The sequence below is a fragment of the Hemicordylus capensis genome, chromosome 7, assembly GCF_027244095.1.
Source record: "Hemicordylus capensis ecotype Gifberg chromosome 7, rHemCap1.1.pri, whole genome shotgun sequence".
In the NCBI taxonomy this organism is placed as follows: Eukaryota; Metazoa; Chordata; class Lepidosauria; order Squamata; family Cordylidae; genus Hemicordylus; species Hemicordylus capensis.
In genome coordinates this window covers 34,489,227-34,513,396 of record NC_069663.1, presented here as the reverse complement: position 1 = coordinate 34,513,396, position 24,170 = coordinate 34,489,227, and the positions used below count along the sequence as shown (strand labels likewise).

The window sequence follows — 24,170 nt, the reverse complement described above, 5'->3', positions numbered from 1 at the left end:
TATCCAGGGATAACAGTGTCATGTCCCATCTTTCTTTTGCCTAGCCTCACCATGTCCTCTGGTCAAATAGGGCATGCAGGTTTTTGAAGCTATCCAAATCCTGCCTGACCTGTTTACCGGTTTACATGACTGTTTGTGACTCTTACAGACCACAAGCAGCAATCCCTCTTTCAAACCATTTGCAACTCAGCAGGGAGTCGGGGCTGACTGTTGGATATTGAATGATTTGGAAGTATGTTTTCAGATTCCTTTTATGTGTTTATTTATGGTTAGGTATTTTGTGAAACAAATTACATTCCCAGACACAGTGAAAGAAAACAAAACCATACATACACCATGTGGGGTTATATTGTAAGGTCCTGTTTCCAAAATACATAATGACCATTTGTGGTATGGCAAACATCATGGTGATAATTGGCAGAAATGATCAGTGGGAACCAGCAAATAATAAAAGTGTCTGAATGAGAAAATCTGGAAGAGGGTTGTGACTGTTGTGTTAATGTGCCCATTTAATGCAAATTCCCAGAGTCTGGTGTAAGGAGTTGGGAGCTCAAGGTGTAGGGATGCCTCACTTTCCCCGTGGATTGCAATTTCTATCTTTGCTGCTTTTAGTCCGAATTCAGTAAAGCCTTTGGTTTCAGATTCTTAGACAAGTGGTGGCCCAAAGCATCACCTTCCATCCATCTTTAATTCCTTCACCAGCATCCTGAGGCATGTGAACTTTTCTCCCACGTGTAGTGCAGTTAAGTTCATTCCGATGACGTCTCAGAAAGAAAACTTCTCAAGCGTCTCGGACAGTTGTGTGAGCCCTGCGGCTGTGCCCAATCAGAGTGCCGTTCTGGTCCCGCATCCTGTTTTTAGTGATGTCCAGCCAGATGTTAAATCCAGATACCTTTTGGTATTTTCTAGACCAGGGATTCTCAACGTTGGGTCCTCAGATGTTTTTGGACTTCAGCTCCCATAATCCCCAGTCAAAGGCCACTGGGGCTGGGGTTTATGGGAGTTGAAGTCCAATAACATCTGAGGACCCAACGTTGAGAATCCCTAGTCTAGACTATGAAGGCAGCAGCCCTCCCCTTCCTTCGTCCCAAGCACCTAGTATTCAGAGATACACTGCCTCGGAACTTGGAGGCTCAGTGTCATTTTGGTAGGTGATAGTCACTGATAAACTACCTTCTTCTCTGTGAATTTTTTTTTTAAGCCATCACCAACACATCACATGTGGTAGCAAGCATGACTTGTCCCCTTAGCTAAGCAGGGTCTGTCCTGGTTGCATTTGAATGGGAGACTTGATATGTGAGCACTGTAAGATATTCCCCTCAGGGGATGGAGCCACCACTCTGGAAAGAGCAGAAGGTTCCGAGTCCCCTCCCTGGCAGCATCTCCAAGATAGGGCTGAGAGAGATTCCTGCCTGCAACCTTGGAGAAGCCGCTGCCAGTCTGTGAAGACAATACTGAGCTAGATGGACCAAGGGTCTGACTCGGTAGAAGGCAGCTTCCTGTGTTCCTATGTAACCTACACACAGGCCAGACCCACTGCCAGGGCCAACAGAAATTCTTAGCAGGCCCCATCCCCTGAGGGGAATATCTTCCAGTGCTCACACTTCTAGTCTCCCATCCATATGCAACCAGGGCAGACCCTGCTTAGCTAAAGGGACGCTTGCTACCACTAGACCAGCTCTCCTCTCTAAGGTTATGTGTCATCCTTTATCAAAGATCTTTTCCCACGGCTTCACCTCCCCCTGTGCCCACCCCCCCCCCGCCAATTCATGCAAGCCTTCCCTTCCCTGGAATGCCTCTCGTGTTCTGCTGACAGGTTGTGAAAAGAAGGACACAACCAGTTTCTTGCCTCCTCTCCTCCTTCTGCAGTGTGTGTGGGGAGCCTGGCTTGAAGAGGGAGGGGCGAGTGGCAATGAGCCTCTTCACCCTTGAACCCAGCCCGCTGGCATCTTTTGTCCTGAAATCTAATGCCTTGGGAAGGTGGAAAGTCCCATCCCCTGAGGGCTAAGCTAAGTTTAGTTGCTGAGATTGCAGCTGGGTTGCTACCTAGATCTGAGCATCCGCCTTCTTCAAAGTTCAGCCGGGGCTGGGTGCTTGTGTAGAGTTGACCAAGGCAAAGGCTTTTAGCAGATCCGTTGTTGCCAGACTTTTAACCTATTAACACAGATCTATTTTGCATTTTCATCATTGAGCCCCTCCACAATTGTCCTGTTTTCACTCTCATTTAAAAACTTTTTTTTTAATGAGGTACGTAGTTTGCTTAATGCTGAAAATAAATCAGCTAATCTAGCAACGTCCGCTAGATTTGCAGATTTATGTTCAGTATGATTTGGATTGCTTTTCCTCATTCTCTTTCAGGTTCCTCCTAAAAGGTGGAAGCAGTTTTCCTCCTCTTTTCTCTGTTGGTTGCTAGCCATGCACATAGGTCTGAAAGGTGGAGATTGGTGTAATGCTTCCTGAAAGAACAAGAATATGATGGCTCATGAAAGAAGGGGGGAATTGATGTCCCCCTATGCAGTTCGTGTGTGTGTGTCTGTGTGTGTGTCTGTGTGTGTGTGGGGGGGGAGGCCATTGGAAGGGGGAGCTCTCTCCCAAGTGAAAAGGTTGTGGGTTTCCTGACCACATAACCTCTGCTCTTTCTTAGCTTTCAGACAGTGTGTATCATAGGAACATAGGAAGCTGCCATATACTGAGTCAGACCATAGGTCCAACTCACTCAGTATTGTCTACACAGACTGGCAGCGGCTTCTCCAAGGTTGCAGGCAGGAATTTTTCTCAGCCCTACCTTGGAGATTCTGCCGGGGAGGGAACGTGGAGCCTTCTGCTCTTCCCAGAGTGGCTCCATCCCCTGAGGGGAATATCTTACAGAGCTCACACTTCTAGTCTCCCATGCATATGCAACCAGGGCAGACCCTGCTTAGCTCAGGGGACCAAGTCCTGCTTGCTACCACAAGACCAGCTCTCTTCCCACCTCCTGCCCACCAGTGATAGAAAAGCAATTTAGGAGGAGGGAGTGCACACACACATAGTGACAATCAAGGTGGAGGATGCTTGTTATTTCTTATCTATATGCCACCCTGGGTGTAAAGGTAAAGTGTGCCGTCGAGTCAGTGTCAATGCCTGGCACCCACAGAGCCCTGTGGTTGTCTTTGGTAGAATACAGGAGGGGCTTACCATTGCCCCCTCCCGCGCAGTATGAGATGATACCTTTCAGCACCTTCCTCTATCGCTGCTGCCCAATATAGGAGTTTCCCATAGTCTGGGGAACATGCCGGCGGGGATTTGAACCCTCAGCCTCTGGCTTGGTCTACTTGGTGCTTTACAGCAGAAAGGGCAGGTGTCTGCCCCCAAGGAGCGCCCAATGGAAAGAAAACCAGACCACCTGTTTCTCGCATGCCTGAGCACCTTGGCAGAACTTGTTGCGACTGAGCGGGAGGGAGGGGTCTTGCAGCCAAACTGGGGATTCTTCTGATTCTTGGGGAAACTAACTTGTCACCGAGCAGGCAGAGAAAAGAGCAGGGAGCAAAGAAGCCGCCCCTGGAGAGAGGCTCCCTACACTACTCCCGCTTGCTTTCCCGGGATTAGTTTCAGGCCCCAAAGACTCTCTTTACAGCTGATCCGACTGTAATCCTTCAAGTCAGCAACAAAAGAGAAAACTCTCAATGTCAGCCGCGAGAGGGATCGCTCTTCTTTCGGCAGAGGGGCGTCTGCGAAGGCAGTTCTCCTGCTCTCGCCTTGCACTATCTTTAGCAAGCTGATTGATTCATCCTGGCGGGTCTGTTTTGTTGGGGAAGCTGTTTTGAGCTCTCTCTCTCTCTCTCTCTCTCTCTCTCTCTGCTGACTTGGAGAAGGGATCGCGAGGGGGGCCTGAGAGTCATCGGCGGGCTGGGTGCAGCAAACATCATCATCGTCATCACCATCACCATCATTTAACATTTATATCCCTCTCTTCCTCCCAGGAGCCCAGAGCAGTGTACTACATACTTGAGTTTCTCCTCACAACAACCCTGTGAAGTAGGTTAGGCTGAGAGAGAAGTGACTGGCCCAGAGTCACCCAGCTAGTCTCATGGCTGAATGGGGATTTGAACTTGGGTCTCCCCGGAGTTCATCTCTGACTCCTGTGGCACCCCGGACCGTGCACTGTGAAAGCCACATGGCTAGATCCAAGACCAGCTCCCTGCAAGACCAGCCCTGCAAGGAAGAGAGCTGTTCTTGTGGTAGCAAGCATGGCTTGTCCCCATAACTAAGCAGGGTCTGCTCTGGTTGCATATGAATGGGAGACTTGATGTGTGAACACTGCAAGATATTCCCCTCAGGGGATGAAGCCGCTCTGGGAAGAGCATCTAGGTTCCAAGTTCCGTCCCTGGCTTCTCCAAGATAGGGCTGAGAGAGATTCCTGCCTGCAACCTTGGAGAAGCCACTGCCAGTCTGTGAAGACAATACTGAGCTAGATAGACCAATGGTCTGACTCAGTGTATGGCAGTTTCCTATGTTTCCTATGTTTCCTAAGAGTCCAAGTCTATTAAAATGTTGGGAGATGAGCTCTGGCAAGATGTCCATTGTGACTCGACCAGCTAACAAATCTCTGTGTGTGTGTGTGTGCGTTTCCGTGAGGAAGTAAAGGTAAAGTGTGCTGTCAGGTCGATTTCGACTCCTGGCGCCCACAGAACCCTGTGGTTGTCTTTGGTAGAATACAGGAGAGGTTGACCATTGCAATCTCCTATGCAGTATGAGATGATGCCTTTCAGCATCTTCCTATATCGCTGCTGCCTCATATAAGTGTAAACCAGCGGGGGTTTAAACCAGCAACCTCTTGCTCACTAGGCAAGTCATTTCCCCGCTGCGCCATTAGGTATATGGTATCATCATGGTTGAGTGTTTCCATGTGTGAGAGTTATACCGGGGTTCTCATGCTTGGGTCTCCAGATGTTGTTGGACTACAACTCATGTCACCTCCACTATAATGGCCTTCCTCACATATTATTCTGTAAAACGGTGTGGCCACTGATAACACTCATTCATTCATTCATCATCATCATCATCATCATCATCATCATCATCATCATCATCCATTCAATTAATACGACAAATACATGTGTGTTAAACTAGAGCTTGCCAACCTTGGGTTCTCAGATTTATATTTTATTTATTTATTTTTACATTTATATCCCACTCTCTCTCCAAGGAGCCCAGAGCGGTGTACATGGTATGCTTATCCTCACAACCACCATCTAGGCTGAGAGATTCGTGACTGGCCCAGAGTCATCCAGCCAGTTTCATGGCTGAACAGGGATTTGAACTCAGGTCTCCCCAGCCCTAGTCCAAGACTCTAACCACTACACCACGCTGGCTCTGTTGGACTACAACTCCCATCATCGTCGGCCACAATGGCCTTTGGAGCTGGAGGATGATAGGAGTGTTTGCCCAACAACATCTGGAGACCTAAGGATGGGAATCCGTGCTCCAGTGTTCTTACTCTTGGTTTTGCATTAACCTGTAAAATTCCGTAGCCAGGAACTTCTAGATTGACTTTGAGCGGGCAGTGTGTTTGTCCTCACCCCCTTGCTTTTCTTTCTTAAAGCAAGTGGTGCCAACTGGTCACGTAGGACGCATGTACCTAGTTCTGTTGCCTCTGGGTCCTGGGGCCAGAACGCTGCCCTGGGAGATGGATGGTCTTTGCATGCAGTTATAATATGCAGCCTGTAGCCCAGTCTTTCCATGTTCCATATTTAGAATTGCTGGATCAGGGGAAAAATATTTCAGCACACATCCTATTCCTTTGTCTTCAGCAATCTTTGTTTTGCTTTTTATTCTTTTCTTCACTAATTGTGCCAAAGCCTCTCTTTGTTTTAAGGACGCCTGAGTAAAAAGGGGGAAAGAAAGGGGAGATCTGAAATAGCTTCGTTCAAACCTCTCCCTCCCTCCCTCTTTATAGAGGTTATAGCTGCTTTTGTGAGAGAGATGGTTCTTTCACACAGAGTTCCTATTGTACACGGAGACTTCCACTGCTCAGATTTGGTAATTATCAAGGTAACAAGCTGCCTGTGATTCCTCATGAGTCAGAAGGGTGGCATTTTCTACCTAACAATATTTCGAAGTCTTAGTGATGTTTCTACTAGACTTAGAAAAGAATATTCTCCAATGTGTTTCACAGAATGGGGAGAATAATTTTCCGAAATATTCTCCCCTATCTTCTATATATATATTTCTCTAAGGCGTATCCGTCGCTAATCCCATGTGTGGCAACTCTCTCAAGAGTTTGTGAGCGAGCTTCTGGCAAGGGGAGAGGAAAGCGGCGACACTGGTGGACAGGCGGGCGAGACGGGAAACAGAACAGCAGTGGGGGGGGGAGAAAAATGGTGGCAGCCGGGGTGTGTGTGTGGAGAAAACGGCAGCAGCTGGGGGGAGAAAATGGCGGTGTGGACAGGGAAAGAAATTGGTTGCGGCAGCGGTGGGTGAGTGGACGGAGGAAGAAAATGGTGGCAGGCGGGAGAAGAAATCAGTGGTGCAGATGGGGGGGAAATTGGCAGTGGCGCTGGGTGGGCGGGCAGGTGGATGGGGGGTGGAACATAGAGGCGCAAATGATCTGCGCCTGGCCCAGCTAGTTCTAAATAATTCAGGAAAATATTCTTTTCCAATCTAGTTTCTACAAGCAATCCTGAGTGCCACAATTACCCATGTTGGGACCATCTCCGGGCTCAGCTGCTTGTGGCAGGTAACCTGACCCAGATCCAAAGTTATTGTTTACATATAGCACGTGTATGCCACCTTTTCCCAGATGGCCTTGAGGCAGCTTCAGGTTAGAACCCTAAATCCCGATCCACACACTGTACTGAATATGTGTACAGTGAACTGACCTGTATGCAGATACAGTTATTCATGTTATAAGGCCCATTCACACGTTATGTTTCACACTCATTGTACAAGTGTACAGTGGACAAAGGTACAGTCATTCACATGTTATGCTGAACACAGGTACATAGGTTCACTTCCTATCTGTGCCATGCATTTGAAGGGCCTGTATCCAAGTTCACTTTTAAAATGAACACAGGTACAGTCATTCACACAAACACCTGTACAAGTGTACAGACATCTGTACATTTGTTCAGCATAATGTCTGAATCGGGCTGTGGTAAACAGAGGTACAGCAGTACACGTCCTTTCTGTATCCTTAACTTCAAAGGTCTGTACCCCAGTTCCCTTGCTTTGGGTACATGTATCGTCATTTGCACAAAAACATGTACGTGTGTACAGGCACTTGTATGCACTTCTAGCATCCTGTCTGCTTAAGATGCAGTAAGAAGCAGCCAATAAAACAATGAAGTTTTTAGGTTATTATATGGTGGTGCGCAGTGTTCCCTCTAACAGGGATTCCCAGACGTTGTTGACTACAACTCCCATAATCCCCAGCCAAATGCCATTGCAGCTGGAGATGCTGGGAGTTGTAGTCAACAACATCTGGGAATCCCTGTTAGAGGGAACACTGGTGGTGCGTTCTGTTTGGGTCCATTAGCATATGACAGGCCCACAGATTTTGGTCATTGGCTCCATGTCAGGGGAAGAATGCTCAGAGTGATTTTTGACAACATCTAACGCCCCTGGAGATGGGAGATAGCATTGTAGCATTTGCAGTTTTCTCTGTGTTATCACCCCTTCTTTATCTCAAACCCCAAATGAGTAGGGCACAACTGTGGTCATTTTTGCACAGAGCAAAGGTCAGGGTCACGACAAACAAATTGTTGCACTCTGTCTTAGAGGACATTCCTGCCCGTTTTAATTTCCAATCCTCTTGACATCAATAACACTGTATAGTCGTTTTTGTGTTTTAAAAACTTAGTCTTCTAATACTACCATCTCTTTTCCATCTCTAGGGGTGTGCAGTAGCAGCTCATCCGAATGACCTGGGAGGGGGGACCAAAGGATGCTGCTTAGACTGCTCCTCTTCCTCCTGCGCTGCCTGCAGGCTGCTATTCATCAGGTAGAGATGTGCTGTTAACCACACAGCTCTACCTGATGAAGGTCAGCCTACAGGCAGCACGGCTCCTGGGGAGGGCCGGAGAGAGAGGAGCTCTCCTTGGGTGGCCCCTTAGCTTGTTATGAATGAATCTTTTTTTCGATCGCTGATCAGAATCATAACAAAACAAATGTTAATCAATATTGTCCTTGTATACCAATCAACAAACAACATTGTGAACAAAATAGCATTTGCAGCAGATTAGAACCCACTCCCATTTCATTCTATATCTATTCAGGGCAATTTCCAGATTGCACACTACAACAGTGTCACGACGTATCCCTTACGTGTCCTTCCAGACTGCCTGTGTCTTGGCATTTTAGTCCCTACGTTGTCAGCAAGGTGCCATTCACATTTCTGATGCTTTCTTTCGCGTTTAATTGCTGCGTTGTAGCCCTATAACATCGCATCTGCAATGCAAAAATAAAAATAGCTGTAATTGCCCATTGTAGGAGGCAATGGATTTCAACTGCAGTTTTAAATCGGCACCACAAAACGTCACAGTTTACACCACTTTTTGTGGTGTAAAACTCACTGTCTGGAAACCACCTTGGTAAAACATATCTTTTCTTGGACTTTGCTTGCTATTAAGCTGAACTTGGCGACATTTAGGGATATCATATCATTCAGATCTGATAAAAGGGAATTTACATAAAAGTTTTCTGACCGTATTGGAAAGTCTTTTAAAAATCGCAGCAAATAATGACCCCCAATGTCTTTGTAAAGATTACAGTTTAACAATACATGAGCCGTTGTGTTGTTTCAATACTACCTGGTTTGCATGGAGCTTTCCCAGACAGAAGGCTTTACTGCGAGTTTGAAGTTGCCCCAATGAACCGACATAAATAATTGATTTTTTTTTTGCCCTCGGATATAAATTAGGCGACACTCTCAACATGCAATTTAAAAAAAAACCCAAATTGTGTGCAAAGTGCTCTCCGAAAGCTCGCAGGGACTTCAGGGTAAATTTGGCCGATCTGTGAACACACACCCTCCATTCCAGGGGAGATGCGAACTAAAAGCCAGGTGTGAAAAACTCCATGGGCATTGATATTCAGCATTCAACCAAGGGGGCACCCAAGGAGGCAGTTTGGATGCTCCTCTCTCTCCCGCGCTGCCTGCAGGCTGGCCATTTGTCAGGTTAACCGCACAGCTCTACCTGATGAAAGCCAGCCTGCAGGCAGTGCAGTGCAGAGCAGGAGATTGAGAAGCCACCCAAGTTGCCTCCTTGGGTGTCCCTGTGGCTTGTTCGGATGAGCCAATACTGGCGATCACAGCAAACCTTCGTCCCCGCTGGTTTTGCCAGCCACCCTAGCTGGCCCATGGGCTAACTTCGGAACTAGCCCACTCTCTCCTTCTAGGCAGACCAGAGACCCTGCAAGCCCCGGATCCCTCCTTCACGGGAAGGGAGTGCAGCATCAGTCTCTTTGGCTGACAGATCGTGCCCTGATCTCTCCCTTCTCTCTTTCCATTCATTCAGTTTTAGAAACCACCTGCATCGGCACTATTGAGATCCGGTGGGTTTTGCATTACAGGCGCCTGCTCCTGGGACTCGGCATGGTGCGAGTGTCAAATGCTTTCTCCGGGACCTGCTTTTCCATACTCGAGTTCTGTCTTTCCAACCCAATGTGAGAGGTCTCCAATATGTCAGAAGTTTTAGGATTACTTCGGGTGCCAAAAAAAGGGGGGGGGTGAGCTAATGTGCTTTGAATACTCGAAAGTCTTATCTCAGTGCTAAAGGAATAGGGTCGTTGGGTGTCTGCTTTGCATGCAGAAGGTCCCAGCAGGGGCGTAGCTAGGGGAGATGGGGCCCGGGGGGGCAGCCCCTTGGAGTGAGGGAGATAATGAAGAAAATAGGGAGGGGTGGAGCTGAGGGGGGGTGGGTTTTTTTCCAGCCCATCTGCTCAAATCTAGCTACACCCCTGGGTCCCCGGTTCAATCCCTGGCAGCATCTCCAGGTAGGGCTGGGAAAGACACCTGCCTGAAACCTTGGAGAAGCTGCTGCCAGTCAGAGTAGGCAATGCTGAGCAGATGGACCAAGGATCTGACTCAGTAAGTGGGAGCTTCATATGCTCTTCTGCAGGCTAAAGATGCTCAGTTCCTTCAGCCTTTCCTTCTAGGGCGTGTTTTCCAGACCTGTGCTCTTCACTGCTCTCCTTGGGAATGGGGCCCTCGCTCAGGGGTAGAGCATCTGCTTGGTATGCAGAAGGTCCTGGATTCAATTCCTCCCAGTATCTTGTAGGAAAGGGCTGGGAAAGACTCCTGGATGGAACCCTGGAGAGCCAGTAAATGTGGACAATATTGATCGTCACTTATTTTTACACTTCTATCCCGCTTTTCCTCTGAGGAGCCCAGAGCGGTGAACGTGGTTGTGTTTAGCCTCACAACCATCCTGTGAGGTAGGCTAGGCTGAGAGAGAGAAGTGATTGGCCCAGAGTCACCCAGCGAGTTTCCAGGGCTGAATGGGGATTTGAACCCTGCTCTAAGGAAGTCCAGAGTTACTTAGCAGCACCCCCTAAAGTCCGAGCCTTGCACTACTGTCAACTAGCGAGGCAGGATTGGTTCTGGTGGGAGAGGCCCCTAGACTGGCGCTCCCTTTACCAGGGATTCCCAGGTGCTGTTGACTACAACCCCCACCATCCCCAGCCGCAGTGGCCTTTGACTGGGGATGATGGGAGTTGCAGTCATCGATATCTGGGAACCCCTGGTACAAGGAGCATGGCTCTCGACCCACAGTCCTGCAGGCCCACTCTTGTAGGCCCACTCCTCTGCCCATTCCCCTGTCTCCCCACCAGCCTTGCTGGCCGTCCCTGCCTGTGCTGGTTAGTAATGGAACAAGAAGCACTTTGCCACAGTGCAAATGCTTTCTCGCTCCGGTCCCTGGAGAAAGTCCACCAAGTCTTTCTTTTCTGGGTGCGTTTTTTTGGGGGGGGGCAGGGGGGTAATTAAATATTTGCAATTCTGGCTCAACTCCGACCATTCTACACAGCCCTCGGAATATTACAGTCAATCCCTCCCTCCCTCCCTCCCGCCCTCTCTCTCTTTGCTTGTTTGAGATCAGCAATTTCCCGGGTTGCTGTTTGGGGGAGAGGAAAACGTGTAAAAGAACAGCTTGGCTTGGCTTTCAGTCCCTTAGGTGGGAGGAGAATGATGATGAGGATGTTTCCTCGCTCCCCAGGAGTGGGGTTTGAAAGGGGGCCAGATGTTCAGAAGAGAGCTGCTGGATCAGACCCAAGGCCTGTCTAACTCGGGGCTAGTCAACCGGAAGCTCCCCAGACGTTGTTGACTACAACTCCCCTGCTAGCTGAGCAAGAAGCACCTTTTGGAGTGGCAGTTCTCTTGTATTTAGCAGGGGGGAGCAACTGGCCCTATCCATCCCCAGCACAGCATTCCTCCAGTGGCCGTTGCTGGCATCTCTCTTAGGATTCTTTTTTAGATTGTGAGCCCTTTGGGGACAAGGAGTTTGTGTGTGTATAATGGGCCAACCAATCTACCTACAAGTCTGGGTTGTTTTTTTTTTGAATAATACTGTAATTAGCCACCGAGGAAAGGAATCCTTGAGTACTACCTAATTTGGGAATGCCGCTTAGTTTGGCTTCTATTGACTTCCAGCCATGTTTCATTTTCTTCCTCCATCTTGGATGAATCTGGTGTGTTTTGCCTAACACCTGCCTCATGAGACCAGAGACATGACCAGAGACAGAGACCAGAGACCTTTTATAAACCCAGGACTGTCCTGGAGGGCCTTTTCAGCGGTGGCCCCCTGTCCATGGAATAGCCTCCCCAGGGAGGCTTGCCTGATGTGGTCACTTTGTTCTTTCAACCTCCAGGGTGCTTTCCAGATTAGACTCTGCAACAGGGTCACGACGTATTTGCCATGTGTGCTTCCACACTTCCTGTGTTGTGACACTGCAGCTCCAACGCTGTCAGCAGGGTGCCGTTCGCATTTCGGATGCCTTGTTTTGGATTGAATCATTGTGATTTATTGCTATAATGTTGTATGTCCGGTGTAAAAGGGTTGCTGTATTTTCCAGTTGTTAGTTTTCTTGAGACTGCTCCCCCTGCTGGGCGCTTTGCTATTTACATTTTGAATGAGATTTGCCTGAACTGAAGCATTTTGCCGCTTTCGAGCAAGTAATCTGGAAAGCGTCCAGGTAAAAGACCTTTCTGTTCACTCAGGCTATTTTTTTTTTTAAGTTTTAAAGATGTTTTATATTGTATTCTGAATTTTCTATTGTAATTCATTTGTCTTGTTTATTTGTGGGTTGTTTTTTTTAACCCGTAGTGTGAGTCTCCCAGAGAACAATTTGTTATAGGGCAGCTAACATAGGAACATGCATAGCACCATAGGAAGCTGCCATATACTGAGTCAGACCATTGGTCTTTCTAGCTCAGTATTGTCTTCCCAGACTGGCAGCAGCTTCTCCGAGGTTGCAGGTAGGAATCTCTCTCAGCCCTATCTTGGAGATGCCACCAGGGGGTGGGATTTGGAACCTAGATGTTCTTCCTAGAGTGGCTCCATCCCCTGAGGGGAATCTCTGACAGTGCTGCTCACACATCAAATCTCCCATTCATATGCAACCAGGGCAGACCCTGCTTAGCTAAGGGGACAAGTCATGTTGGCTACCACAAGACCAGCTCTCCTCTCCTGACAAAATTTTATATTGTGATTATGATTACTGAATAATTCCTGAGTTTTTAAGGAGACAGAGTGCACGTCCCTGTCTCAGCAGGCCTTGGGGTACCGTGAAACCATGTCACACCTATTGAAAGCCAGTCATTTATTTTCCATGTTTAGAGTCTATGTTCTGCAAAATGTCGGGGTGCCTCTTGTGTACCCCTTTCTTCCCCTTCCTTTTTTCTTTACTCCTTGCTTGTCCTGGAAGCTTTCCAAAGGGCGATTTACTCCGACTTCGCTATGATTAGGGTTGGGGGCAATACAGACAAGGGGGCAGGATTTACAGTGGCTGCGATAAAGCAACAGCAAGCTGCCATTCATAAACCCAGTGGCATGATTCAGCCTTTTCCACAATGATTGGCCCTTCATGCATAACATATGTGTCTTTGAAAAGTTTCTGTTTGGGGGAGCTTTGAAAACAGTTGTGTGTGATACTCTGGCACATTTGTGGAGCCATCTGGAGAAAGAATAAATTGAGGAATAAGGTAAAGGTAGAATGTGTCGTCAAGTCGATTTTGACTCCTGGCAACCGCAGAGCCCTGTGGTTGTCTTTGGTAGAATGCAGGAGGGGTTTGCCATTGCCATATACCGTGCAGTATGAGATGATGCCTTTCAGCATCTTCCTATATCGCTGCTACCTGATATAGGAGTTTCCCATAGTGTGGGAAACATACCAGCGGGGATTCGAACCGGCAAACTCTTGCTCGCTAAGCAAGATTTCCCCACTGTGTACGCCATTAGGTGGCTAGAAATGGAACATAATGAACCATAATAAAAACCAGCAGTGTGGATGGCCCTGATCTACTCCGATTTATGCTTATTTACACATGTACATGCTTATAAAGTAAAACGTGCCATCAAGTTGGTGTCGACTCCTGGCGACCACAGAGTGCTGTGGTTGTCTTTGGTAGAATACAGGAGGGGTTTACCATTGCCTCCTCCCATGCAGTATGAGATGATGCCTTTCAGCATCTCCCTATATCGCTGCTGCCCAATATAGGTGTTTCCCATAGTCTGGAAAACATACCAGCGGGGATTCGAACCAACAACCTCTGGCTTTCCTTCTAAATTAAGCCACTTCCTTCCACAGCAAAGCCCCCAGTCTGGGAAACCCTAATCGCATCTATTGGAAGCCAATCCACATTGAAACTGAGCACCTCAATTTCAATATTTAGATTCTACAAACTGCAGAATTTGGGGGCACTTCCAGCATGCCCCTTTCTTCCCCTTCCTGAATTCTTTTTTCTTTACTCCTTGCTTGATGAGTCCTGGAGAGCCTGAAAAGATCTGGATTTGTGTCTCTAAAGTTGGTCCCAATAAAAACATTATCCTCCTTTAGATTGTGTATAGTGAGTACGTTCTCATTCTGTGCCAAGAAAAGCTGAATTCTGTAACCTGGATCATTTATGCAAATTAATCATAATAACTGCCTGTATTTGCATAATTGATGCTGCTTTTGCAAGCCATGATGAAGGAGAATGAGGCAATGAGCTCTTCATAGTTCTGACTACTGCCATAAGGACTAGAAACGAGAGAGAGAGAGAGAGAGAGAGAATATCTCAGAATGCTGAATTCTGCATTCAGAATTCTTTCCATTGCAAACTTACTGTAACAAAATTAATACTTTATGGAGAGTTGTGGATCTTCGTGCAAGATGAGGATTGCCTTCACATCGTCTATACAGCATTTCATAAAAGCGATCTCGATGAGGCTTTAGTGATGGGTATATGTTCTGGGGAATAAAGCCAAGGATTCTCAAACTTGGGTTCCCAGATGTTGTTAGAGTACAACTCTCAGCATCCCCATCCAGTCCAACAGCATCTGGGGACCACCTGGAATAGCTGAATGTGTTTTCAATTTAAGTGTACAATTGTTAGCTCCATGGGAGAGGTTCTGGGTTTTGCTTACATTACTCTGGAAAGGGCAGCATTGATATACACGGTAATAATACTAACAATTCACTTCCTAGAAAAGAGAAACTAGTTTCAGATGTCGAAAGGCTCTTTGTTGGACACCGCTGAGATTTTTACTAGTGAGCGGGAAGGAATTTCTCCTCTCCAGTGTGGTCATCATGTTTCAGGCCTGATCTGTGCGTGCAGTTGAATTAGATGGGGAATAAGGAGAGGTCACATCTTGAGGCACTAGAGTGAATTAAAGGTAGAGTGTGCCGTCAAGTCAATTTCGACTCCTGGCGCCCACAGAGCCCTGTCGTTTTCTTTGGTAGAATGCAGGAGGGGTTGACCATTGCCTCCTCCCACGCAGTATGAGATGCTGCCTTTCAGCATCTTCCTATATTGCTGCTGCCCAATGTAGTACCAGTGGGGATTCAAACCAGCAACCTTCCTCTTGTTAGTCAAGCATCTCCCTGCTGCGCCACTTAAGGTGAATTACTTGATTACAAATGGCTCAAGGTTCTGTTTTTTTCTGCAAGTTGAAAGCTAGCTTAGAAAGGAACAGCTTATTATTTATATATTGCTAAAAAATCACCTTAAGTGGTGCAGCAGGGAAATGCTTGGCTAACAAGCAGAAGGTTGCCAGTTTGAATTCCCACTGGTATGTTCCCCAGACTATGGGAAACGCCTATATCGGGCAGCAGCAATATAGGAACAGGCTGAAAGGCATCATCTCATACTGCGTGGGAGGAGGCAATGGTCAACCCCTCCTGTATTCTACCAAAGACAACCACAGGGCTCTTGTTGCCAGGAATTGAAATAGACTTGACAGCACAAGTATATACAGTTTAAAAAACAGAAAAGTTATCAAAGCAGTTGATGTAGAAAAAAGATGGTGCTCTGTCCCCTAGGGGCTTAGAATCTAAAAAGAAACCCAAGGGAGACACCAGCAACAGCCACTGGAGGGATGTTGTGATGGGCTGGATAGGGCCAGTTGCTCTCTTCCAATTATAGAGAGAGAACTGCCATTTGTAGAAGATGCTCACTTTCTTGGCCAGTGAGTGGGGGCACCTTAACAAATCCAACTTTGCCTGGCGGCGGGGGGGGCAGTCATTTATTATTCCTTGAGCATCTGCCCACACTACTTTGCAGCAAATATATATATATATATATATATATATATATATATATATATATAAAAAATTAAAATTAAATTCGATGAGCAAAAGCAATGAGAAGATGATTCTCTGCCCCAAGGATGTCTCCAATCTGAAATGAAACCTCTTCAACAAAAGTTCTCAAAGCCGTTTACAAAGAAAAACAAATAATAAAGATGATGGTTCCCGATCCCGAAAGGGAGACTCCAGCAACAGTCACTGGAGGGATGCTGTGCTGGGGCTGGATAAGGCCCCTTGCTCTCCCTCTGCTAAATATAAGAGAATTGACACTTTAAAGGGTGCCTTTTGGCTCAATTTGGGGTAAGCTCAGGCCGGCCCCAGTCCAAAGAAGGGGCCTAAGCTGGCCTCCCTTTCCTCCCAAGCAAGCTATTGAAGAAATATGGGATATAAATATGGGGTCAAGAAATGTTAGTTCAGTTAACCAGCCAGACAACATATTTTGCACATCACATGGTTTGTTTTTCAAATTTGTATGTTACCCCAAACGTCTGTCGGTTCCTTGAGCTATATTAGTACGTTACTTGTCAGGATTTTTTTCACTCGTCGAGCATCATTTTCACTCGTCACAGATGAGTAGATGAGTGGATTTCTTGAGCTCTGGATATAATTGGTTTTTTTAAAAAAGCTAGCTATATGGCTCTGTTTCGCCAGGAGTCGACATGGACTCAATGGCACAACTTTATCTTTTATAAGTCTCTGGAGGTGTCCATTCTGCCTTCAAGGTTCAGGAAACCCTACTGTCCACTTGCCTTTGGACAGAATTCAACCATTGTTGAACAAGTCAAGCACAAGATAACCCCTGCTAGCTGAGCAAGATGCCCCTTTTGGAATGGTGGGTCCCTTGTATTGAGCAGGGGGAGAGCACCTGGCCCTCTCCAGCCCCAGCACAGCATCCCTCCAGCAGTTGTTGCTGGTGTGTAGCTTTGTGTTTCCTTTTTGGATTGTGAGGCCTGTTGGGACAATTGTCTCTGTACCACTTTGAGAACTTCTGTTGAAAAGCCTGATAGAAATACTCATCGTAGTGGGATAGAAATAGCCCACGGCATGTCTTCCAGCCATGCTTGAGCCCCTGAACCAATTAAAAAAAATTTTTTTTAAGCAAATACAAAACCCTGGAAGAGGTACACTCCTAACCAGTGGAGTCAGCAGCACTGCAGGTTGGCAATGCCCCAGGTTTGGCTGCCACCGGAGAAAGTGGGGAGGGCACCCTGACCTGTGGATCCGGTTCGAAGAAGTGCAGTCCAGTGTCGGAAGTATCCGGGGGAAGTATCCACATGCTAACCTGTGTCCCCCTCCTTTTGTTGTTCCAGATTTCTCCTGGTCTTCAGCTGTCTCGTCCTGTCTGTGTTTTCAACCATCCCAGAACACCAGAAATTTGCCAATCAGTGTCTCTTCATCCTGGTAAGGGGGCTCCCCGACTTCCTCCCCGGCTCTCGTCTTCTGCCTGTCCACCTCCGTTTGCCCTCCCCTCCTGACAGATCACCTCCCTTCCCTCAATCCCCGCCTCCCTCTTCTCTCTGAAGCAGGCTAGCAAACCTTTTCCTCATAACTTATATAAGAACCTAAGAACAGCCCTGCTGGATCAGTCCCAAGGCCTCTGTAGTCCAGCATCCTGTTCCACACATTGGCCCACCAGATGCCTCTGGGGAGCCCACAGGCAAGCGGTCTGTGCATGCCCTCCCTCCTGCTGTTGCTCCCCTGCAACTGGTATTGAGAGGCATCCTGCCTCTGAGGCTGGAGGTGGCCCATAGACTTCAGACTAGTAGCCATTGATAGACCTGTCCACCATGAATCTGTCTAAGCCCCCTTTAAAGGCATCCAAGCTGGTGGCCATCACCACATCCCATGGGAAGGAATTCCATAGATGAATTATGCGCTGTGTGAAAAAGTATTTCTGCTTGTCGGTCCTAAATTCCCCAACCGTCAGTTTCATAGGGTGACCCTTGGTTCTAGTGTTGTGAGAGAGGGAGGAAAATTTCTCTGTCCACCCTCTCCACTCCATGCATAATTTTATACACTTCGATCATGTCTCACTGTAGTCGCCTCTTTTCCAAGGTAAAGAGCCTCAGATGCTGTAGCCTAGCCTCATCAGGAAGGTGTTCCTGGCCCCTGATTATTTTGGTTGTCCTCTTCTGCACCTTTTCCAGTTCTACAAACTTGCCGTTGCTCCTTCACAGGGATCATTCGCGGTGGAGGGGGAGAGTCATTGGAAGCGGCCTTAGACCCAGTGAGACCACCTTGCTTTTAATTTGACTGGTTCACACTCAGTGTTCCCCCTAACAGGGATTCCCTGATGTTGTGGACTACAACTCCCAGAATCCCCAGCTGCAATGGCTTTTATTTGGGGATGATGATGATGAAGAATTATGGGAGTTGTAGTCAACAACGTCTGGCAATCCCTGTTAGAGGGAACACTGTTCACACTATATTTTATAGGGTAGCTGTGCACACTCTCTTTTTGTGATTGTGTGCTTAAAAACAACAAGGTAGGAAGCGGGGAAAGTGATTGTCTGCCTGCGAGGCTCCTGCTGGGTAGGGGGGCTTTCCCTCCTACCTCATTTAGGAGCTACCGGTTGAGCTGCGTGCAGCTGCTGGGTAGGCTGGAGCCCCCCGAACCAGCAGGATTGTCTACACTGACTGGCAGCAACCTTTCAGGGTTTCGGGCAAGAGCCCTACCTGGAGATGCTGCCAGGGATGGAACCTGGGACCTTCTGCATGCCAAGCCGATGCTCTGACTACAGCCTTGTCCTAAAAGGAACGACAGGAAATGCCCACTGAAATGTGCTGGTTCCTCCCCAGTGGCCATGGGAATGCCATTTGGAAATTCCAAAGCACTTTGTATGTCCTCAGGGGCACTCTCTGCTTTTTTCTGTGGCCCCATGCCAAAGGGCGACGTGGAAGTAGGACAGACCGACGGATGCCGTTTCCCCCAAAGGGCCCAGAGAACGTGGAGCTAGCTCTGCAAAGGACTTCTGCAGGTCTGCCACGTTTGGAAGGCGGCGTGGCCAGGAAGCCCAGTCATCCCTCTGGACTGCCAATGAGGGGCCACCACCAAGAAGTTCTCTCTGCAGTGGCCGCCCACCTTGCCTCAAATGGGTGGGGGTAGGGAGTCTCTAGATATTATCTCAGCGCACAGCAAGGTTGGATTGTTGGATAGGTTGGGTAGGGACCCTTCTTTGTCCATCTCCCTGAAAGAAAAAAAAGGTGAGCTCATACCTCTGCCCATGGGCACAGAGCTTAATTGGCTTTACAAAGGGGGTTGGATTTTTGGAGGAGAGCTGGTGTGGTGTAGTGGATAGAGTGTTGGTCTAGGACCGGGGATACCCGAGTTCAAATCCCCATTCAGCCGTGAGGCTCACTGGGTGACTCTGGGCCAGTCCCTTCTCTCTCAGCCTGACCTACCTCACAGGGTTGTTGTGAGGATGAACCCAACCACTCTGGGCTCCTTGGAGGAAGAGCAGGATCTAAATGTAGATAACAGATAAATAAATCTGTCGAAAGCTGTTCACCGTGGCACCGAAATGGAGCCTCCATGTTCAGAGGCAGGCTACCAATGTGAGATGCTGAGGTCAAATAGTGGGTGGTGATGGACTGACCCCCTACATGCCTCACTTGTGCTCTTGCTGGAGGTATCTGGCAGTGGTCCCTCTAATTTTTTTCGTCTCTGTGCAGAATGAGTTTTGTTCTGGGCGGCAATATCAAGGAACTGTGCACACATGTGCATTCAGAGTAGGGCCTTCCCAGTTCAACCTGAGCAGGATCTAAAATGAACTGAGTGGACATCAGAAAACTTGTGAGAGTGCGCACTTGCGCATGCCTTAGAGGGAACAGTGGTATCTGGCTGTCCCCTGTTGGAAACAGAATGCTGGGTCAGAAAGATCTTATGGTCTGATCCACAAGGCTTATGTTCTTGGGGTTTCTGTTGCTTCTGGAGCAAGCTTGGTCTTCCTGTGTGGAAGAAGCAAATGGTGACAAGGGAAAAGGCATGGAGAGGACAAAACCAGAGGCAGGGGGAAGCAACAATCTTTTTTTAAAAAAGTAACTTTCCCCCAAACTGTCAGAAATGGCTGACACTGGATTTCTTCCGACTGAGATGGAGACTAAATTAGGAAGGTCCGTGTGACTTTCCCTCTAGTAAGCAAAATAGGGTCCGGTTTGTGCAAAAAAAGAAAAGAAAGAAAGAAAGAGGAAGAAAGAAAAGGGGGGGAAAGGAGGCGACCAGGCAGGACAAAGCTGACGCTGCGGGAAAAGATGCCCTCATTGACTCGTGCTCAGAGGGTGCGGGAAGGGACAGGAAAGGGCCGTTGGGACGGGCTCCGGGGCAGAACATTGCGCTGACTCCCTGGTCAAGTGAGAGAAGGGGAGGGGCCTCCAGGAGGGTCATCCATGCCCCAGTTTTCTGTGCTGTGTGTGTGTGTGTGTGCGGGGTGTGTGTGTCCCTCCTGAAGTTGACCAGGGGTCGAGTGGGGCGGTCCAAGCCAGGATACCAAATATTTATTGCCAGCACTAAAGAGATCTGCCAGCCAAGGGGACGGAAGGGCATCTTGGGCTGGGACTGCGATGGTCAGAGGAGAAGTGAGCAGGTGCTCAGAGCCTGGTTCCTTTGGGCTTCGTGACGTGGGACTCCCAGCCAGAGGTGAGCTGGCTTCTTCAGACCTGAACGGTCAGGTTGTTTTGAAGCTTGCTCTGTTGGCAGCATTTCTCCTCTGCGCGTCCATCCCATCCGGAGCTCTCGAAGCAATTTACAAAGCGAGAATTAAGCAAAAGAGGGTATTATAACCGAATAGCGACTGTTCCAAATCCAGGCCAATCCTCCTGAGGGGAATTTGTTGGGCCCGGTTCACGTGGAACTTCTTCTTGACTTTTCCGTCGCCTTTGGCCCTTGTGCCTCCAAAGCTTCCACTGATGGAGGAGAGCGGGTCCTGTGGTAGCGAGCACGAATTGTGCCCTTTGCTAAGCAGGGTCTGCCATGGTTTGCATTTGTATGGGTGACTGCTCGGGAGCGCTGTGAGATATTCCCCCTAGGGCAGTGTTGCTTATTGTGGGGTCCCCCCGAGCATGTTGCTGAACTACAACTCGCAGGCTCCCCAGCCACAATTTATTTTGGCTGGGGATGTTGGAGTTCAGCAACATCTGCCCCCCGCCCCCACATTAAGAACCACTGCCTCCGGGGATGGGGCCATAGCTCACTGGTTGAGCATCTATATGCATGCCTGCATGCAGATGGTCCCAGGTTCAATCCTTGGCTATATTGCCTGGTAGGGTTGGGAAAGACTCCTTCCTGAAACCTTGGAGAACTGCTGCTAGTCAGTGTAGACAGTCCTGAGCTAGATGGACCAAGGGTCTGACTCGGTATAAGGCAGCTTCGTATGTTCCTCTGCCCACTTCCATCCCTCGGCCCTATGTGAGGTTTATCTCCATCTGCTCTTCTGTTGTTCTCTCCTCCTCTCAGCTCTTCTGCAACCCCCTCTTCTACTCTCTTGCTTTAATCCCTTCTCTTGACCCATTTCTTAGTCTATCCCCCCCTTTCTTCAGCCCCCCCTGACTTCTGATCTCTCAGACTTTTGGCCCCTGACCTCCTGGATCTTCTACCCATTGAATGTCCCAGCCCTCTGTCTCCCTGCCCCTGCCTTTTGCCCATGTCATAGAGCGCCTCTGTATCATGACCCTAGATCCAGGATCCCCCCCCTTTGGAAATGAGGTGAAAGGTGAAGGAATTAGATAGGGTGGGAAGACCCTATGATTTAGACCCTGGGTGACCCCATGTCAGTAGGATCACCCCCCCCCCCCCCAGCATCTACCTTACCATAACTTGAGAACAAGGCCCTACCTTCATTTTCTGACTTGGAAGAGTCCCTCAAGTCCAAGTAGAGGTCCCCCAGCACTGCCCAGGTCAGTACTTAGAAAATTGGTCAAGGGCCCTTTTAAATACCAGAGCCTTTCCCAGGGGAAGGGATGGGGCCAATCCACTCTACCTGGACAGTGGCTGTAAAAAAACCCGGCACTCTGCTGGAGCAACATCCATCTCATCCTAACTGTATCCAGCTCTCTTGCTTACCTCCCTGGAACTATCCAAGGTCCTGAGCTCCTTTTCCCCCCATGGAGCTGTCCAAGGTACCTAGATCAGCCTGCAGTAGGGTATCCTCTCCCCAGGAAGGTTTCCTCTCAGCCAAATCGACATTTTGCTTCTCTTGCTGGATCTGCAATGTGTCTGTTGCTGACACACTCCCCTTGAGCAGTTCATGTGCACGGTCTTCTCCATGGCCTCCTAGGAACTCGAACCAATTCCTGGAGGCTCTGCTGACAAGTGGCTACCCATTTTAGCAGATAGCTTGACAATGTGTAGGTGGTTTCTAGAGAAGTCGGCCCTATGGGGCAGGCACCTGAGCGGTGTTCCTGCACTGGGCACCCAGGTGAGCTGTAGGCTCTCGCAGGGTTTTCATGCAGAGCCCCCGAAAACATCTGTTTGGAAGTGAATTCACAGTAACAACCAAGCTCCATTTCCCTCCTCCAAAGAGATCCTTTGCTATCGGAGGTCCAGCCTTTGCTTGGAGAGGGAGTAACAATTTGTAATGAGGACACTTATATATAGCAAACACGTCCCTGTGCCCCTACCCCCTGCCCTTTGCGAGGTCTCGTTTCCGCTTGCAGGGTCCACGGGGGCTTGTCGAGGTGGCCCGGTCGGGCTCTGGAAGAGACTGCGGAAGCGGGGGAAAGAGGCAACCTTGTATGCAGACATTTAATAGGAGTGTTCGATGAGAACATAAGGAAGGATATATTTGCTTTTTAAAAAAAAATTATTGATATAAAAATTTATACCTCTCCTTTCCTCTCCATATGGATATGCCCAAGACATTTGCCTTGTTCAGTTTGACCAAACGTCTGTCTTGGCCAGCACCCTCTATCCCACTGGCCACCAGCCAGATGTCTTTGGGAAGCGCACATGTGCTGTTCCCATGCTGTTATCTGGAGAGGACAGCGCCTCTGCATGTGGAGTTAGTATTATTTAGCTGTCCTAGCTACTAACCACCGACAAATTCTATCCTCCATTAATATGTCTAATCCTTTATTAACATGATCCAAATTAGCAGGCATCACCAGATCTTGTGGCAGTGAGTTCTGCAGATCAGTTGCCTTTTGCCTGAAGGATTGTCTACTTTCTGTCATCCAGAAGCTACAGATTTCCTTAGGGGACTGTCGCTAGTCCCTCCCAGGTTCTAGTGTTGCGAGGGAGACGGAATTCCAAGCTGCTTGCATTCCCCTGCTCCACTTGGATCGCTGCCTCTGTGACATCTTGGGGTGGTCCGAAGCGCGGCCCTCCTCCTCACGTGCCGTTTTCTTTCCCTCTCCAATCCTTGTAGGAATTCGTCATGATTGTGGTTTTCGGAATGGAATACATCATCCGGGTCTGGTCGGCCGGCTGCTGTTGCCGCTACCGAGGCTGGCGGGGACGCTTCCGATTCGCCCGGAAACCTTTCTGTGTCATAGGTACCTGTCCAAGGAGGGAGGGGAAGACTCTGGTTGGACGCCATATAGCCAAGAGAGGCTGGTGGGTGACGCGAAAGGCGGACAGGCAAGACGCAAGGCGCAGTAGCCAAATCCTTCCTTAATGCCTCTAAAGCAGCAGGGGCTTGTCCTAATGAGCCCGGCGGAGGGGGGGGGGTGCGATCAAGGCACATCTGCCTCTGCTTCCCAGCAGCAACTTAGGTGGTTTCTCTCTCCCTCTCCTGCCCTACCCGAGAGCCACGCTGCCTGCAGGCTGGCCATTCGTCAGGTAGAGTTGCGCGGTTAACCTGCAGGCATCGTGGCTCTTGGGCAGGGCAGGAGAGAGAGGAGCGACCGGGAAGCAGAGGCAGCTGCACCTCCTTTGGCGCCTCCCCCAGTTCCGGCCCGTTAGGACAGGCTGCTACTGCTCTAAAAGGACAAGAAGAACCACTGCCAGGCCGCCAGGCCCGTTCAAGGGCTGCGGATCAGTGCAGCGGGGTGATGAGAGGGTTGAACTGCATGGCCCTCTAGCTGTTTTGGGACTACAGTTTCCATCAGCCCCAGCTGCAGTGGCCAGTAATCAGGATTATGGGAGTTGTAGTCAATGACTGCAGGAGGCCCAAGGTTGTGCCCTCCCTCCCTCAGCCGTGAAGCTCGCTAGGTGCCCTTGGCCCAGGCAGATTCTGAGTCACTCCCCCTCATGTCAATTCGACCTAGGGGTCTTCTCTGAACCACTTTCTCTTATGAGTGTGTTCCTTGGGCGCTTTTGGTATCTGTTATTCCATGATGGAACTAGAGACTAGGGATGTGCACAAACCGGTTCGGAGGTCCGGAGTTTGGGCCGGTTCACTGGAGAGGGGCGTGTTACCTTTAAGGAGCAGGGAGGGTGCTTATCCCACCACTGCTGGCGTGTCTCAGCGTCG

The 24,170-nt window shown here is 48.8% G+C and overlaps 1 protein-coding gene across 4 annotated transcripts in view; it reads left to right on the top strand.

Annotated features, from left to right (window-relative positions):
* KCNQ4 (potassium voltage-gated channel subfamily Q member 4) overlaps window positions 1-24,170 on the top strand; it is a 111,343-nt gene that overhangs the window by 52,695 nt on the left and 34,478 nt on the right. For 3 of the 4 annotated variants that reach the window (XM_053268855.1, XM_053268854.1, XM_053268853.1), the window contains exons 2-3: window positions 17,073-17,163; window positions 23,124-23,250. In XM_053268855.1, coding sequence (XP_053124830.1) covers window positions 17,073-17,163; window positions 23,124-23,250 — 218 coding nt within the window. Of the gene's footprint in view, window positions 1-6,324; window positions 6,456-6,643; window positions 6,716-17,072; window positions 17,164-23,123; window positions 23,251-24,170 lie in introns of those variants that run through there. The other variant, XM_053268856.1, reaches the window with a different exon arrangement.